The 18,555-nt window shown below is 37.3% G+C and overlaps 1 protein-coding gene across 1 annotated transcript in view; it reads left to right on the forward strand.

Moving 5' to 3' along the window:
- MYO3B (myosin IIIB) overlaps positions 1-9,372 on the forward strand; it is a 202,841-nt gene extending 193,469 nt beyond the window's left edge. Inside the window, exons 34-36 of the mRNA XM_035896172.1 lie at positions 7,232-7,338; positions 7,713-7,759; positions 9,237-9,372. Coding sequence (XP_035752065.1) covers positions 7,232-7,338; positions 7,713-7,759; positions 9,237-9,372 — 290 coding nt within the window. The remainder of the gene's footprint in view (positions 1-7,231; positions 7,339-7,712; positions 7,760-9,236) is intronic.
- Positions 9,373-18,555: the final 9,183 nt, after the last annotated feature.

Here is an 18,555-nt window from a genome sequence, read left to right on the forward strand (position 1 = left end):
AATAAACAGAATTCTAGTTCACCACAGTTGTGTGGGGGATCCGAGGTGATCATAAAGCTTGGTTTTGTTTTATTTTAAATCTTTCTATTATAGGAGGGTTTACCTCTCCAGATTCTGTGTTTTCAGTGAATCTGGTAATTGCATTTGGAACTATAGACTTAGACTACAAAGCACTTGACACTGAAAACAATTAAATCTAACTTACTAGTCTTACCTACTGAATCCAAGTAAGAGCTTTGAGTACACTGGAGTTGTGGGATTTGCTAAGGATTAATCACACTTTCTAAGCGTTCATTTATATTTTTTAAAGTAGTTAACATCCTTTCCCTTAGCAACACTTACGTGAAGCTCCAGTAAGATATTTTGTCAAAGTTAGCAAGGGCCGAGGCGTTGTAACTCCTCAAAGAACATCTGATTTATTGTTCTTTCCATGCTTGCTTGTCACTAGCAGCATGAAGAGCGCCAGACCCTATTTGGTGGCAAGAATGGTTCCCATCATACTGTATCTCACTGTATCAACAGAATGGATGGCCTTATTGAACATTTGCAGAGCTCGGAAGCTACTGCTTGGTAAGCATGAAGTATCCTGGAGAGAATTACAATTGTTAATAGTATTAAATATGCCAATGTGCCTCCAGGCTTCTGGTGTTACTAGATTAATCAAATCCTCTGATGCCAGAACTTAGCTTCTACTGCTTCACCATTAATGGTTGTTTGTTCCCTTTTCTTCTCTTCCTTAGTTTCTCAGTATCTTACTTGATTGTTTCATTTTTTTGTCTTTTTCCTGTCCATTTCTCTTTCCTGTAGTTGTTTCTTTCCCTTCTCATTAACCTCAGAGGGGAAAAGAAGATATTAGAGACATACCTCATTACTTAAGTCACCAAGTAGTCTTGCTCTTTATTCTCTCCTACTCTACGTTGTTTCTTGGTGTGTTTTTGCCTGTACTGAGATTAAAATCTTTCAGAGACTGTGTTTATTTTCTATCAGCTGCCAGCATTTTTGCAGAACTACCATAATATAATTAAATGTATCGTATATAGCATAGACCTGATAACTTAATTATTCCCAAATGAAGCTACAGATTCTTGTACAGTACTTGTTCTGTGAAGCCTCTTAGGTCTGTTATCCTGTCCTTGTTTCTGATGCATTGATACTCGGTAGCATTTAACAGGCAGCGTACAAATACCCCGTAATGTGGGCCTGCTATCTCTTAATGTGTGCTCATACTAAAGTCACACTGACTGCAGTTTAGTACAGGGATGTGCAAGGTAGTTCTGCGTTAACTGGCTTGAGTATGGCAGGCAGGCAGGCGCAGCAGGAGCTCAGTGGGGGCTAACTGCCTGGGTATTCACTCTGCTTCTTAGGCAAGTTTTTAATTTTACTCCAATTTTGCACGTATGGTGTGATGCAAATTTGTGCAAATGGTGGAGAATCATGGGAATGAAAAAGGGAGGAAAATGCGTTTGTATGAACACTCATGGTCAAACAGCTTTATGTGCCCTTTGTAAATCTCTCTTTTTTAAAAATAAAGCTGAAATAATTAAAATAATAAATCTTAGTTCATTTACAGCATTTTTTACTGCATAAGTGACATTCAGTCGCCCCCATTTAACACTGATATGAGTGGAACCAGAATCACTAGCCCCTTGAGTCCTCTGCTTGAACAGACTTCTATGGCACTAGAAGAAAATGTAGCTGTTCCTTGAAATCAACATGCTGCACATAATTATCCATTTAGCATCCAGTCCAGGAGGAGGATGTATATTATCATTGTCTGTGAGGTCATTTCTGCATTTGCCTAAGACTTCAATAGAAAAAGTGAAGTTAACTTGCTGCCTTGAAAAATGATTCAAAACTGGAAAAGCTTGAAAACATCAAAATACATATAAATTATCAAAGGAGAACAAAGACAAGTTTTTCCACAAAAGTCTTCTCCCCAGGCTATAACAATGCTTTACATAGGCGTGATCAATATATCCAGGCTTGAGAACCAAAGTCTTTTGGAATAAATTAGACTGGCAGGAAAAGAAACAAACAAAGAACAAATTAACATGATTTTAAACATTGCTTAAATTTTCATGAATGTAGACCTTGAGATGTTATGATGAGATCCCATGAGTCTGTGCTAATATTTGCTTATAATTAAGGGTTGCACTTTCATGTTTCATCTGATATTATAGATTGGAAATCAGCCACATGCTTACTATTTTTCTTGGTCATACTGATTTATCTACTTTATTTGCTTACTCCGTTAATCATATATATGATCCCCTAAATGGCCCCATTGCCTTTCCTTTAGCAGGCTGCCCCTTCTTTCACTCTAACTCTCCCTGTCTCAGTAATCAGAGAAGGACTACCCTTCCTGTGATACTAGGTTTGTGTTCACCTATAACAGGAAAAGAGACAAGACTTACTCCTTCCAAACCAGCTTTGAGTAAGTGACTTCAGAAAGAAAATGAGAGTACTCAGCTCCACCTTTCAATATGTGTTGTAGTGGTTGGAGTCCCTTCAGCAAGGGAACTGGCTATGCAGCCTGCTATGTGGCACAGACACATTGGCAAAGATCCCTTCTGTGCATTCCTTGCTAAACATAAGAAGTCATCCAGAGTTTAGAGCCCCCTCTGTGCTGCACCAGCCTTAAAACAATCTGACTCACATCAGTGGATTTTACAATTTTCAAATGCAGTTGTAGCTGCCTCAACACCATTTTCTCTGCAGAATTCGCCCAATAGGAAAGTTATTAATGTTTGGCAAGGTTATCAGCATCACGGGGTTTTGAAGCAAGGGTTTAATCATGAATAGTTTATGTAGACCCTAGCTTCATTTCAGAGAGCAAAATCTGATGATTCTCAGTTACTCTGAAGAGTATGACCAGTGCGGACTCCCTAAGTTTTCAATACCTACCTAAGCAGAACAAACAGGTTATGTAAGATTGAGACCTTCACTGAATATCAAGTGAAGTCATCTGGCTTATAGGAAGTAGTTAGAAGAATACATTTTTGCAGGTACTGTTTTGAAGTATTGGTCAGGGCCCAAATCCTAGATGCAAAAGTCCTTGTGTCAGTGCTAAAGAGCATTTTGAAGACTTCCTTTAAATCTTACTGTTTGGCAGTTAGTGTATTACTGAAAGAGTCCTTTGCAGCTTATGGATTTTTAAACAGAAAAATCATCTAAATAAGATATGGCATAAGAAATGTGCTAATCATCTCCAAGCCAAGAGTCAGTATGATGAATGTGGTGACTAACTGAAGAAAAATACTTCTATTTCAGCCATAAGAAAGCAAAGAAGAATCATCACATGGACGTTCAGAGGTGAAAGTATATCCCAGAAATCAAAAGATCAATACAAAATCTTACGCAGATTGAGACTTGTGATACAAATCACATTAGAAAAATTAATTCATATTAAGCTAGAAGTAATCTATGTCATATCTTGAATAGTTTTTAACTTCAGCTTGAGTCAAAACATACCTTTTCTAAAAGCTTCCAATCTCAACCTGAGCTTCCATTATACTGCTAAATATTTTTTTTTCTCCTGATTGCCTTCATTATGTGCTGTATTTCTGGTCTGAAATTTTCTTCCACTTCTGACCATTAGACAGTTCAGAGTTTTGTTTCCAAAGGTAAAAACCCTCCACCTTCTGTTACAGGGCTTTAGACTTGCTTCAAATCGCCTCTTAGCCTTCTTTTGAAAAAAATTAAAAAGACCAGTCATCTTAAATTTTTCACCATATGGCAGGTTTTCCAGATATCAGATTGTTCTTGTTTTCAAAACATTCCACAGTTTACAGCACCCACTTTAAAATAATTCTGCACTCAATGATAGAACTGTTTTCCTATTTCCATTGAGTAGTCCTCTGTTTTGCACCCAGTCTACTTCATATTCCACTGAATATCTGTGATGACTCCCAGGTCTCTCCTGGAGACACTGCTTTCCAACTACGCAATTCCCAGTTCTTAAAAATGTAACTCAAATGTTTGACTTAGCGTTTAGTTGAAAACACACATGTTTTTATCTGTCTGAGCACTGCAAGGTCCTGGTGTATTGGCTTGAGCTTTTATGTATCAGAGAACTAGAAAGAATAACCAATAGTGGTAATAGAGGAGTAAACAGAAACACCATCGGTTTGTTTACCTATAAATACTTTACACTCCAACAGATTTACCCAGTTGCTAGTTTCTAATTCCTTTCAGTGTAAGCAACATCAATTTTGTGGTAGCTTTAAGGGAAGCATCCACTTGAGCCTGCTCGCCCATGTGGATCAGCCTCTCTGGGTTCCAGCGAGGAAAGGGAGGGATGCCCAGAACCTCAGCTACTCTACGCTTGCTAGATCAGCTGACACTTAGTCATAGTGCACTTGGTGGAAGGCATTTTGCCTATTCTGTGTTATTTCTGCACTGCAGTAAGGAATTTACCATAAAGAAATTGTAACCTAAGGAATTCTGCGCTTGGGGTTACAAAGGAAAGGTTTTCTTCCAGACAAAAGGGGGGCAGATCTCTTGCTTTAAAAATGGTGTTAAAGGACAACCTGAAGGAAGTGCACATGCTCACTCTCTCATCTGGTCTCTAAATTTGTCGGAAACTCAGGAACCTGGACATGCCAGAGGCACTTGGCACAATTTGGATGCAGTATAGACAGTACCTTGTTAGTGATACTGGTTCTGCTGCTATTGCTATTGACGTGACAAGTGACTTTTTTCCTCATTGGTGGCTCTAAGTTTGTCATCAAAGCAAAATATTTTAGAACAGCACTTAAAATGCTTATTCAACTGCTGAGTGTTGAGCACATGTTAATACCGTTTTCTCCAGATATGGTAGTTTATGATAAATGTTACCAGATTTTGTACTGTTCGTGTAGTATGCTACTAAACACTAAGACAAATGGGCCCACTGAAAGGGTATTTCCTTTGGAGGACACAAGCTGCAGACCACCCATAGTATAGACAAAAATAATTAAGTGTCAGGATAAAAAGCTAGAAGAAAATATTAGTGTCTCAGAATCCTAATGAATAAAAGACATTTTTAAAGCAAAGACTATACATACAGGTGTTTTGAAAAAATAGCATGAAGGCCACAACAGCATTTGGGGGAAAGGAAAAAAGAATACCCCATCATATTGTCATACTGTTTGAAAATTTCTAAATATTTGTGTGCTGTGGTTTTACTTCTGGCAAGCTGCAGAGAGGTGTATGAATTTATGCAGGACTGTGAGGACCTGAGTCTTTATTCATACCAGCCTCTTGCTAGAAAAAAAAATTATTTGTGGAGAGGTATTCGAGAACTACATTGCTGTAAAAAGGAACTCATATGGCCTTGCAACTGAAAACATTGCTTGCAAAAATTGCAGACCTTGCTGTCCTGAGACAGAAAGCTCCAAGATCAATTTGAGTAACTTTCAGAGCAAACAGAGAGTAGGATGCAGTTATGGCAAGTCTTCCGCAAAACTTCCAGAGACTTCAGAGAGAACAAAATTGCACCTATATCCTATCTAAATATTAAAGAAAAAAAACTTTCCAAAGACACAGATATAGCTTGGGTACCCAATTTCCCCAGCAGTGTTTTCTGGAACAGCTTCTACCTTGTCTGGTTATATACAATACGGGTAAGTAGCAAAGGTTCAGGCTCAGCCATCACAATCTCTAGCAAAAATACAAAGGTTTACTGAACTTGAAAGTATAAAGCATTGAAGCTTTAAGTATTAAATTGGCAAGCAGGATGAGCGTATTATTTAGTAGTTATTTTGTATTACTGGAGAAATGTAACCTTTCTCTATAAAATTGGGTTTGAATTTTAGATCCAGCTCTGCAGTCAGTTCCCTGGTGGCCATTTAACCCACCATCCCTCCCAGGTGTTGTGAGGGAACATGAGATTTGGCACAAAACAAGTGCTCCCCTCCCACACAGACACTGCAGTCCCACACTGAGAGGAAACTAATATCTTTCAAATTTTACTGTTGAGAGGGAGAAAGACAGTGAAAGAAAGAAAATCTCCCAGAACAGTCAGTCATTTGGCTGAAAAGGCCAAAGTTCAACCACCTCCTCTACCTCACTCAGTAATTGCAGAAAAGCACAATAGTTACAAACTGTAAACCTGGGTGTATAATAAACTCCTTTGTAATATTACCTGCTCCTTAAGGCTAGATCTTACAAATGGATTTGTGAGATTAGAGCCCTGCATCCGCACAAGCCATATTGACTTCAGTTTTAAAGTGTTTAAAGGAACTCACGTGCTACTTGATCTTTGTGCTGGTCTTTTGTATTGGAGCAAGTTTCCCATGCAGTATGGAATGCAAATGTGTTAAGATGTATATTTTTCTTTCAGTGCCACCAAAAACTGGTTTTATTCATACTGTCACTAAAACAATTTTTAACAGGGAGATATCAGAAAAGTCAAAGGCATTGGAAGAATTATTTGAAAAATAAATGACCTTTCCTTACCCCCCACAGTGTCTTCGAGTAACCTACTGGTTCTAATTTATCCTGAAAATAGTTGTCCTGGTAATCTAGAGGATGTGCCACAGAAAACGCCTGGTAAAATAGAGTACAGCTCCGCATAATGTCTTTTTTCCTTAATATATTAAAAAAAAGAGGAGTAAAAAGGCAGAACTAACAGTTCTTTTCAGAATCCACTCCTGAAATATTTCCTTCATCTTTAAACTCTGCTTTGCAGATGACTTTAAACAAGTGTTAATTTACAGCACATCACAAATTATATTATGAAAGCATATTTCCAAACCAGTCCGATTACTCTGATTAAACAGAGAGCCATGTCAAGAAGGTAGCCTTTTTATATAATAAAAATGATGATAATAGACTAAGTCTCATCAGTCAAAAGGCTTTATTACTGTCTACTGTAGAAAAACGGGTTTGCTGCTGCTGAATGATATGTCCCTGGCTAGTCACAATATACCTCATTTCCTCCTTAGATAACAGAAGATACTAAGATAAAGTGTGAAAGGAATAAGGAGCTGTGTGATATAGATATACAGAAGACTAAAAATGTTATAAAAGTAAAAGTGAAGTTCTGCTTAAAAACTTGTGTTTGAACTAAGTTTCAAAAGAAAAAACAAAGATCCCCAAGTTTCTGTGTGCTTACTTTGGATAGGACAGACTTGCTAATAAATCCAGGACCAAATAGGACAGAAGAAAAGACTGTTTACAGATGAAAATACGCTAAGACGTTCACAGCACCTGGCACAGCTTAAAACTAAATTGCGTTATCTTACTGTAGGTTCAGAAAACTGTCTTGAACAGAAGCTGAGAACACCTCGTCGACGATGTCAGCAGCCCAAAATGCTGAATAGCCCTGAGGACAACATGTACTATAACCAGTTAAATGTGAGTTCAAAGTGGCAATAAAGCTGTTTTACTGGCTTTGTCTCCAGTTAATAATTCTGTTATTAATACCTGTTTCAGCCCCTCCAGCCCCACCCCCACGTTCTTCTGCTCTCGTCTTGAACATGTGCTTATGCTCTTTATCTGTTGCTTTCATGTCAGGATGTCTGCCTTCACGGTGAATAATTGATGTGGTTTATCAAAGACGAGCAAGATGCATGCTTCATCAGGCTCACTTGAGCCCTTTGATCAAAAAAATTATGCTGTGACTTCTGATATTATCAGCATCTGCTTGCATTCAACACAAAATCACTTTGAATTAAAAATTAACGACTTGCTGCTTTGCTTTGACTGTGTGTTCTTGGCCCTCTCCACAGGGAACTCTAGAATATCAAGGGAGCAAGAGGAAGCCAAGAAAACTTGGGTAAATATCTATCTTCTTAGTTCTAAGCAACTGTAAACAGAAGAAGTCCTTTGTGATATTACAGAATATGCAAAACTTTCTAGAGAGGTTTCTAAAAATAAACAATTAACATATTTCTGTGCATTGACATTGGACATTTTCTGCAGAAGCAAATGTAAAACTTGCATGCACTGCTGTCTGTAGACACTAGAACTGATTCTTACAAAATATGCTCCCCAGGTCTCTCTGAATACTACTACTGCAAAAAAAAATAGCTTTCTTCATGTTTTAAATGCATTTAGCATTAGTGAAAGGTGCCAGATGAAGGGTGTTGAAACTGAAGTTCTCTGACCTAGAACATGGACAGAAGCCCTGCCAGCTTTGCAGTATCACACTCGCAATGGGCTTCAGCCATCCTGGGGGAGCACATTTTAAGAACTGACAGAGAGGCCACTCAGTCCTCTGTTGAACTGAATCAGTTCTCATTGTCACATGAGCAGTTATCACCTGGTGATAGGTAGAAATCACTGAAAACAATTTACAAAAGCCAGGCTGGCTACTATACAATTGCCAAAATATTTCATTGACTGGTCATATGGACCAGAGAGTGATGGTTGCTTTCTCTTGCAAATGTATCTACTCCAAAAATATACCAGAACTTTATGTATTAGTCCCTCTATTTTTAATTAATCTCTGAATATAACTGTATGAGGAGGAGGTCTTTGAGTCAAGGTTAAAGCCCAAATTTTGCACAACTGTGCAAGATTTGGTTTATTTTATCTCCCCGCCCCCCCAGTTTAAAAAAGTCTGCATTTCACTGAGCCTCAGAACCATTCAGAGTATAATCATAAAAAAGTGATAGCAAATCATAGAATCATTTGGTTGGAAAAGACCTTTAAGATCATTGAGCCCAACTGTACCTGTCCACTACTAAACCGTGTCTCTAAGCACCTTGTCTACCCATCTTTTAAATGCCTCCAGGGATGGGGATTCAACTACTTCCCTGGGTAGCCCGTTCCAGTGCCTGATAACCCTTTCAGTGAAGAAATTTTTCCTAATATCTAATCTAAACCTCTCCTGGTGCAACTTGAGGCCATTTCCTCTCATCCTATCACTTGTTACTTGGGAGAAGAGACCAACAACTACCTCACTACAACCTCCTTTCAGGTCTTCCCTCAGCCTCCTCTTCTCCAGGCTAAACAACCCCAGTTTCCTCAGCCGCTCCTCATAAGACCCCTCATCAGCTTCGTTGCACTTCTCTGGACACGCGCCAGTGCTTCAATGTCCTTCTTGTAGGGTAGGGCCCAAAACTGAACACAGTATTCGAGGTGCAGCCTCACCAATGCCGAGTACAGGGGGAAAGCATGTGTAAGAGCTGTATCTTTCTTACCAAATCATCCCATCTTTTTTTTTTCCATCCACAGAGAAGTTTCTATTTCTGAATATATTGACAGGATTAATTTTTTAACTTTATAAATGTTGTTTGTTTTCTTTCAAGCCAAATCAAAGTGCTGGATGGAGAGGATGAGTATTACAAATCATTGTCAGCTGTTGAATCTATCCCTGAAGATGACAGCTTTCTCAGTTCCCCATCTCCTCCTTCTTCAAGAGGTGTGTCTTTTGCTGAAAGCTGAACCTCGCTTACTTTATTGACTAATACTAGTAAGAGTATTTTCATGCTGGTAATCTCTTCCAGTTAACTTTGTGCATGTGTGCTTATATAATATATTAAAAAATACAGTTTCAGCTAGTAACTTTCACTAATTTAGATCTGGTTTTGCAGCTGTAAATTGTCCCATTTAGCTGTATTTCTATAATTTGAGTAAAGGGGAGCAGCACTACCTGTATGTGTTGATGTTGGTAACAGACGCGTTTCTTCAGCAGCAAGGTTAGTTTATACAGTTCCGACCCCTTCTTCCCTGCTCCCCCTCGGCTGCTGTTCCCACCCTGTGCCGTCCCTTCTGTTGTGCTGGCACAACTGCTGGTAGAGGTGTGTGAAAAATAAGATCAAGGAACTGAACTGGATTAAAAGAACTCTGTACTACAAATTTTCATTTAGGGTCATAGTGAAAATGTTTCGTATTTCATTAGACTGGTATTAAATATTATCCTTTATAACTTTCTGTGCTGTGTATGGCTTTTAACATTACAAAAATGTACAGAGTAAAATCATCTAAAATAATAATTGTGTCTCAATTTACCTTGTAAATATTTTTCTTATAAAGTATTAGTTTACCACAACTTTAACTTGAAGAATTATTTCAAATATAAGCAGTAAAACAGTTTTAAAGCTAACATTTCCCACACTGCTTCATATAGCCCTTGTGACTGAAATCATCATTATAACTAGTTATTCTTGTTATCCATGCAAGTATTTAATTTCTTTCTTAACCTGTATCTCTGGGCTCCAGTGTTTCCTACATTTCCACAGCTGTCTTGTATGCAGCAGGGAAAAAATGTCACCTGCACATTTTTCTTCTTGCTTTTCACTTTCTTTCCAAATCCTTAATGAAACAATATGTAACTTTCTATGGAACACTGAGATGCTTTGTTGGTAACAGTTTCTGTGACAGAAGCTGACTATTTCATCTTTCTTACTCTTTACTTGCTGTTTCTGAGCCACAGTTTTGATCTGTGACAATTCTTTGCTTCTTTTCCATATAAGCTCTTGTCAAAAATTTTTGGAAATAAAACATTCAAGTGTACCACCTTACAAATTTGCTCAAAATTGCTCTTTTTTTTTTTTCTGAGAAACCATGCTGATTAAATCTGACCATGTATTATATAGACCTAATTATGATTCTTGTTTTTATCTCCCCCTCCCCAATCTGTGCTAACAAACCTTCTTCCTTGTGGAGGTGCAGTTCACACCTGTTCCTTAAGCTCACTGGCACCATCTTTTTGACCACAGGACAAAGAAAGATGGCATGGGAGATGAGACCCAAATGCAGTCAGGGCATCTCTAAGCCAGAATAGAGTTTGAAAGGAGAAAAGGTAATGAGCAGATTGTTCAGCAAAAGCTTTGTCTCTCCTAATAAACATAGAAATTAAGTCAGACAGGGCAGATGAGGATGAGAGAAAGATTCGGCTGTTCCAGGAAGAGCAATCCTTCACTCATTCTTCAACCAAAATGTGACAGAAGGTTGAAACTAAAAATTAAAATCCTGCCAGAGATTGAAGTCCTTCAGTTCACTCCTCATTCTCCTGTGCTGTACATCTGGGTAGATTTACTTTAAAGGCACTTTAGAGCCTTTAAAATGTAGGGATTCCTTAAACAAGAGAGAATTGGTGAGTAGCTGCAGATTAATAAATGATACTAAAAAATGCAGTGCAAATATGAATGGTAACTAATATGAATGCATGTGTGCAGATCAGTTTCTTTACATGTTGTCAAAAGGTAACAAGAATGAGTATTTGTTATGATACCTTATCAAAAATAACATATAACTTTCCTTTTCCTATGCAGCGTATAACTTCTCCATTAATTTGTAACATATCTGGTTGGAAAATAACATTATTTTAAGAGTCAAATTATTTATTCTATTCTTATACTGGCATAGATCACATGGAGTTCTAGCAATATCGATGCTTTGTGGTTCCATCTTTCCTTTTTTGAAAACTCTTTGGGAAAATAAAGTTTTATTATTACTGCAATTCACATCATTATTATGCGTAGTTAGAGTTTATCAGTTGTTTAGTTAAATGGTAGTAAGGTTTCCAGTTGGATATTACGTCACCTACCTAAAAGCCAACAGTTTGCCTTACACTGAGTGATACATTACTCTGAGTAGTTTTATTAATTCCATAAAGAAGTAAGGGAAAGTGAAAAATAATATATAATTCAGTGAAGCACTTAAGCCAAAGCCTAAGTCCCACTGAAATCAATGAAATTTCAGCACGTGATTAAGTGCTTTGCTGAATGGGGGCCTGAGTTAACAAGAGCGGCTTCAGAACATTAAATAGTAAAGCACAAGCAAAATGCAAACACTCCCTAAGTACATTCCTTAGGTTTCTTCTTTTTTCTTCTTCCCGATTGTTAAGCTTGTATCAATCTCAGCCATCAGAAACGGACTTCAAAGAGATTTTAAGCAGTCTTTAATTGCATGGAAAAGGTAGAATACAGTCTTTTCCTTGTTATATGCAATGCCACTATCTACATCTGCTATAATTTTTCAAATTAGTTTAATGTCACTAATATTTTTATACTAATGTTACTATGCAAAAGCTGCTGTTGAGTAGTGTGTTTTCATTCTTGCTACTTCTTGGCTAAAAACTGTGCGCAAAGCCTGTCTGTGCATTTTATTATTTCATAACTTAACCCCTTTCCTCATTTGTCTTTGATCAATTCACTTTACCCTCACAAGATAACCCTTGTGAGTTGGCCTTCTCTCATCCTCATTTTAGAGCACATATATGCCTTTAGGTTATTAAAGGCCATATCCTCAGCTTGCTGTAGAGCCATGCAGTCGCATTAAAACTGGCCAAAGAGTTGAACTTCTGTTCCCACACTGATAGATGTGTGTGTTTGGGTTGATTGATTTGTGTGTGAAAAGGAGTACAGGAGACATGTCAGTGCGATGATCGTGGTCAGTGGGGGCATATAAACATGAATTGCTTAGATTTTCTCATTTAGTTTTGATACCATGGAAGCATTGTTCTGATTTATTTCCTTTCACGTCTACTATCCTGAAATATTAATGTATTTTGCTTAATAGTTCATAACATATCCTGTTCTTAATATTTTATAAAAGTGAAGAGTTTAAATCCTATCATGAAGAAGAAAATTTCTTAGACAGTGTGTAATATATTAAAGTTTTCGGTAGATGGGAGAGAAAAGAGTGAAGCTCAACGAGGGATTTTAGTAGATTTCTTCTGTAGACCTTAGTGGCACTAGAAACTGGTTCTTGATGAGAATTTTTGCCTTTCAGTTATGGCAGCTTAAAAACTTCTCTCTGTGCCAACAAAAATCGGGCAGGGAGCTTTTGGAGATTAGCCCCTTTCATTTGGTAATTTTAAACGTGCTTCTCACTTCAACATTTACATCACTTTAGTAACATAAAGGGACCTTAGAATAGGAGTAAATTGCAACCATCTTAAATTTGCCCCCACTGTGACCTCCCTCACCCATACACTGTAAGAGTGGTGGAAAGGGCTTTTGTGCACTGAAGGTCTTTTAAGTGGCCCCTATCAGGCCATCCAGGGAGTTGTTACTTAGAAGCTTGTAAAATATGGCTATAAATAGTGTAAACCTAAAGACTTTGCTAAATCAAATCAGACCAAAAGTTGATTTTCCTTTTGGTGATAACAATCAAAACCAAGTTTTCAGTGGTAGGTAGAGGAAGTAACCCACTCTGAACAATTACAAAGTCATCTTCCTGGAAGGAAAATTTCTTCCTAATAGTAAGCAACTACCAATTATGTCATTTAGCAGCAATGTTGCTAATATAAGCATAATGCTTGTATAATTATATACTCATATGATATTTTTCTGTATTTTATGTAACTGTGAATGTTTATACTTCCATGTCTCATTGTGTTTTAATTCCACTAAGTTCCTGACTTCTGGTATGCTGTGGTACTAAACGCTACACATAGCACATACATGCACACAAACACAAAGTGGATTTATTGTTTCAGTTTTAAACAAAAGGAATGTATTTAAATGTGGTCCTTTTTAATTGAGTTGGAGACCTCCTGACTTGTGTTGTCAGAGGGCAAAAGGGAGCTACCAATCTGCTTTCTTTATACTGCTTGTTACATACCCCCAGTGCACTTCTCATTCAATAAGCAGTGGCACACTGTAAAGATTTGTAAGGAATCTTCTAGTGTTGCTATTTTCCATATTCTATATATTGCAATACTTTATTTAAAGATAGTCTTGTCTGGGTGATCTCTAATCTTCATTGTCATAAACAACATCCATTATAGTGAAGGAATATTTTTTTATTTATACCTTCTGTCATCATGAAAAACAGGTATGGTTTTACATATAGAAGATATTAAAAATTAAAAATAAATAAGAAATGGAAGAAATGTAGTGTATTTAGGTCTATTGGTTGATATTAAATTCAACAAACAGTAAGAAAACAGGATGAGTTTCCTATACTTCATTATGTGGTTGTCTCTGATAGTGTATGACGTGTATGCCTAAAGCTTGCAGTTTTAATACACAACGGTCTCTTTTCAGTATCCATTGATCTTTGCTTGACTTCATGCATATGAGGACAGATGATCAAATCTGACGTTTTAGAACTCAGGTCCATCACTGTAAGTAGAGTTTCTTCAGAAGTTTCTTCTTTAGTGAAAATTAGGAAATAATAATTTTATAATAATTAGGAAATAATAAATAATTTTGAGAGACAAACAAGCTCTGGCATTTTTAAATGTCTTCTGGTTGACCAGGTACATATAGTACATACAATTAAAAATAAAGATATGGCACAAAAGTATCATCCTGTAAGAAACAGGTAAGTAGTTTTAGTACTGATATATGCACAAGGCATGGCATGTATCCATCCTACTTTTAACTCTGACAACAAAATATGAGAAATAATGTCAGTTTTGTTGTTAACACTAGAAATACATTTTGTTAATGTGCCTTTTCTTTAAGACTGTTCACCCTGGCAGGAGTTGTAGCAGAATGCTTAGTTAACTGAAAATGTTTCTGCTTGACAACAAAGCAGGACTCCCAGACTCACAAAAGTAGCAAAGATGCTATAAAAACCAAAGGCTGGGGATCGGTCCTCTGGGCCAGAGCTAAAGGTTACAGAACTCAGTGAGCAGCTTTGTGTCTCCTTCATGCTGGACACTGAAACGGGTAAGAGAGGAAGCCAACAATTCATAATATTAGTGCACTGTGTCTTTACACAGGCTGGTGCCCTAACTTGTGTTAATGGGTTTCTCAAGAATTATTGGAAATTATTTTATTACATGTATAAATCCAGTATCAGCCAGAACAGTAAATATACACATTGTGTTATCAGGGAAGTGTTTACTGTAATACTCATGTGCTGTGATGCTAAAGGACATAGGACAGATAAGTAAAAAACACATCTTGGAGTAATGTTTCCAGAAACCAGATTACATATTATTGATCAGGCCAGTAATAGATTAAGTTCCTTGCTTTTGTTTGGCAGGCCTATTTTTTTAAATTAAATTGCAGAGAGAGATTATTTTTTCAGTAATTTAAATAGTGTTTTATAAAATAGTTGGAAAATGGAGATGGCAAGAAGGTAGATCAACATGTTTGCATTTTTATGCAAAGGACCCAAGTCCCAGTTTCTGGCCCATTACCAATGAAAAGTAGGCTTGAAATTTTCATCTTGATCTCTCAGTGGAAGTAGTGTCACCACAGCAAAGACTGGATGCTGTCCATTGGGCTGGAGTACAGTGCTGGAGGGGAAGGAAGCCTGTCAGCGCTGTTTCCGAAAATTGTTGCGCTACTGATCGTGGCAAGTCTCTGATGAAGACCTATCTAAAACTGGAATAGCAGAACTGGGGTGGCATGCTGTGTAATGTACTGGTGGGGATGGGTGAGGCCAGGACAGGGGTAGCAGGGTCTTGTGATTCTGGTGGAAGCGATCCTCAAAAAGCTGGGTGGTGGAGTATGGCATTGCTGTATAGCCGGGAAATGACGATATGGAGGTGCTACACTGGGGGTCTTAGCAAAGGGAGAGGAATGCAGAGGAGGTACTTCCACAAAATTGTGTGACATAGCTTATTCAGTGTTACTTGTTCTTGCTGCTGCTCCCTGTTATAAGCGACAAATTAACACAGTTAATGCAACAGGAGGGATTATGTAAAGCCTTCTGTGATGGAATGGCTCTTACTGAGATTGCAGAATCATTGAAACAGAAACTTTTAGTTTTGTAATTTCTGTCACACTAGGAATAAATAATTTTAAATAATCTGTTAGTTTGATAAAATTGTCAATAACCTAAGATTCCCAGCAAGACCCATACACACATTTCTAAGACTGCTGAATGCTGTAGATGAAACAAGAAGCAGCTTGGTCCATCAATCTGTACAGCGGAAACTTGGGACAAGGCAATATATTAACTACACTGCTCCTAGTTTGCCTTTATGCCTCAGGATGAAAGTAAGTTGTAAAAGAAGAAAAAGTATGAATGTAACCACTGTTCTTTATGTTCTTGTTCCGTAGGATTAGTGTGATGGAAGTTTACATCCAAATTCAAAGATAAATACTGTACTTAATGCAGGCCCAGAGTTAATTTTTTTTATTAAGTTGATCTGTTAGAAATGAAGTTTTGAAAGAAAAACAAAATGAGAGGCTTCATAAAACTGTATCTTTTGATAACTTGTATTACAATCTCCAGTATCTTTAACTCAGTGCAGATTTACAGCTGAATTCCAATTGGAAATTGGTATTGATTGATTATGTTGCTCATTTAACATTCCAGCATGCTGCAACAATAATGCAACAGACTGTGATAAAATGGGATGTGATCTAACAGGACATGACCGATGGGATGAGAGCAAAACGCTGGGTCTGCTGGTAGCGCTGTGCAGTAGTTCAGATTGGCATCTTATGTGCTTTGATTGTTCATTTCATTTTACTGTCATCCTACTGAGTTGAACATTTTAAAAGACACAACGTTTTTCCATCTGTAAGTCATGGAAAGACAGATGGATACGGAGAAACTCCTCCTACAGCGCCTTGACTGAATGCCATTGCCCACTTAGTGGTAGAGAAATCCCTTCTGGAAAACTAGAATGTCCTTAAATATATTATATTGTGAAAGGCTCTTTAATATAGGAACTTACTGATATTTTTAATTCTTTTTTTAATCAGTACAGGCAAAACAAACTGGTTCTTATCAACAGAGCTGCTATATTATAAACACCGCTTCTGTTACACTGAAGTTAATCCCCAGTCCTGTTACAAGAAACTCATCCTTATTAAAGTAACATTAAGAGCTTCTTTTTATTGATCTGCTCCTTTCACTTAATGATAGGAACTTACTGATGTTTTAATAATAACCTTGCAAGCTTTATCTCATTTTACTTCAATGTGTGTTACAGAAAGATGCTATGGAAACTAACTTAGCATAAACATTTTGCAGATGTCTTTAAAGGTTAGGGAAAAAAAGATTTAGTTGCACTGCATGTTAACAAAGATGGCTGAAAAACTACAAGATAAAAGAGAGCCTCGAGTATGAACATCAAAGAATTGTTAATGACAAGAAATACCATTAGGGTTAGCATCCCTTTTGTTTCAGCCCCCTCACACCTGCAGTGTGTTGCAGATTCTGTCTTTGTTGGCACATCTGAATTACTTCCATTAGCATTTATAGAAAAGTGGCTGCAAAACAACAGAAATGTACCCCTGGTTTTCTCTGTTGCTCCAAAAAGTCAGATATTAGGTTCTCTGTGGGTTTCCTTCAAGGTACAGTATCTTATTGTAAAGGAGACTATAGACGCAGGATTCCGTTGATTGCAAATGAGCTAGGTTGAAAGGAGAGGGGAGCTTTTGTTACTGCTAGAGAACTAATATAAGCAACTACAAGAAGCACACATAAGAAGCTCAGACATTAGCAATAGCAAAATCAGAGCGTGAAATTCAGATTAGCCCTCCACAGGCTGTGAGAGGGAGGGGGTATTGGAAGACTTGGCATGGCTAAAGGTGTAACCTGTTTCATTTGGCCCCTGAAAATTTTTAACAGATGGTGGGACCAGCTGTCTTTTTCAGCCATTTAATAAACTCTTCGGTGGTAACAGTTTGGGAAGTGGGGGGTTTTGAGTTTTAGGCCAGAGGAAAAAATAAAGAAATCTGTCCCAATTGTCTTTGCCAAATAGTGAAGTCTGGAAACATTATGAAAAGTTAAAGTGAAAAATCTAATTGATGATACTGTCCTGATTATCCGTTTCAACAGAAAAGGAAAAAAAGAACTGCGTGTGCCCAAGTGGACTAGTGCATGAAAAAAAGGCCTATTATTTTGTTATCTTTATCTGTCATTTTAATTTCAGCTCTTGTAAAGGAGGCACATAATGAGAAATTTTAAATGAGCTATAGAATGAGAAACTGTCTTAATTTTTGAGACGTGATACTGTGTCAAAGTAAGAAGCAGAGTGATCTCATATATTAAAAACAAACCCAAAAATATGTCTTGGATAAGATCAAGTTTACACAGTCTGCCCAGGTGAATACAGCTATCAATGAACTTATCCTGACATGCATAGCACAGTGTTATAAAATGACAATAAACTGCCATTTTAGAAACATACAGTGTCCAGGCTCTAATAAAAAACCTTAGTGATATGTGGGATTTTGTTTATTATGAGAATTTACAAAAAAATATACTGCAACTCTATTTCTTCAGTTAAATTATTTTTTTTAAATGAACATTTCCAACACAACACTTAACTGGCAACTCTCAATTATATGAGATGTTTTATTTAAAAAGCATGTCTAGTGTCTTTGAACAGAACAGTTCTTTTTGCACATTTACATGCTACCCAGCTGAGCAGCCAACCCTTCCATTTGACAAGGGCTTTGTTCTGCCTACAGGCCTATTATAAGCCCTAGATTGTTTGCCCTTAATAAATTGCAACAATAAGACAGAAACCTCTTTCAAGTTAAGAGAAATAAAACACGTTGCCTACATAGCAAAGCATATGAAGTTTAATAACAACGACAGAAACGTATCTACTAAATCTCATTTGCTTTGCTCCCAGATCACTGCGGTTAAGATAGCACAGAAAGGTTAGCATCTTTCCATGCATCAAACAAAAGATTAAAGAAAACAACAGTGGTACAAAGCAACTCTAGCTACAGATTTTTTTCTTCTTCGCAATAT

Source organism: Egretta garzetta, unplaced genomic scaffold (genome assembly GCF_000687185.1).
Source record: "Egretta garzetta isolate BGI_Z169 unplaced genomic scaffold, ASM68718v1 scaffold16, whole genome shotgun sequence".
Lineage (NCBI taxonomy): Eukaryota > Metazoa > Chordata > Aves > Pelecaniformes > Ardeidae > Egretta > Egretta garzetta.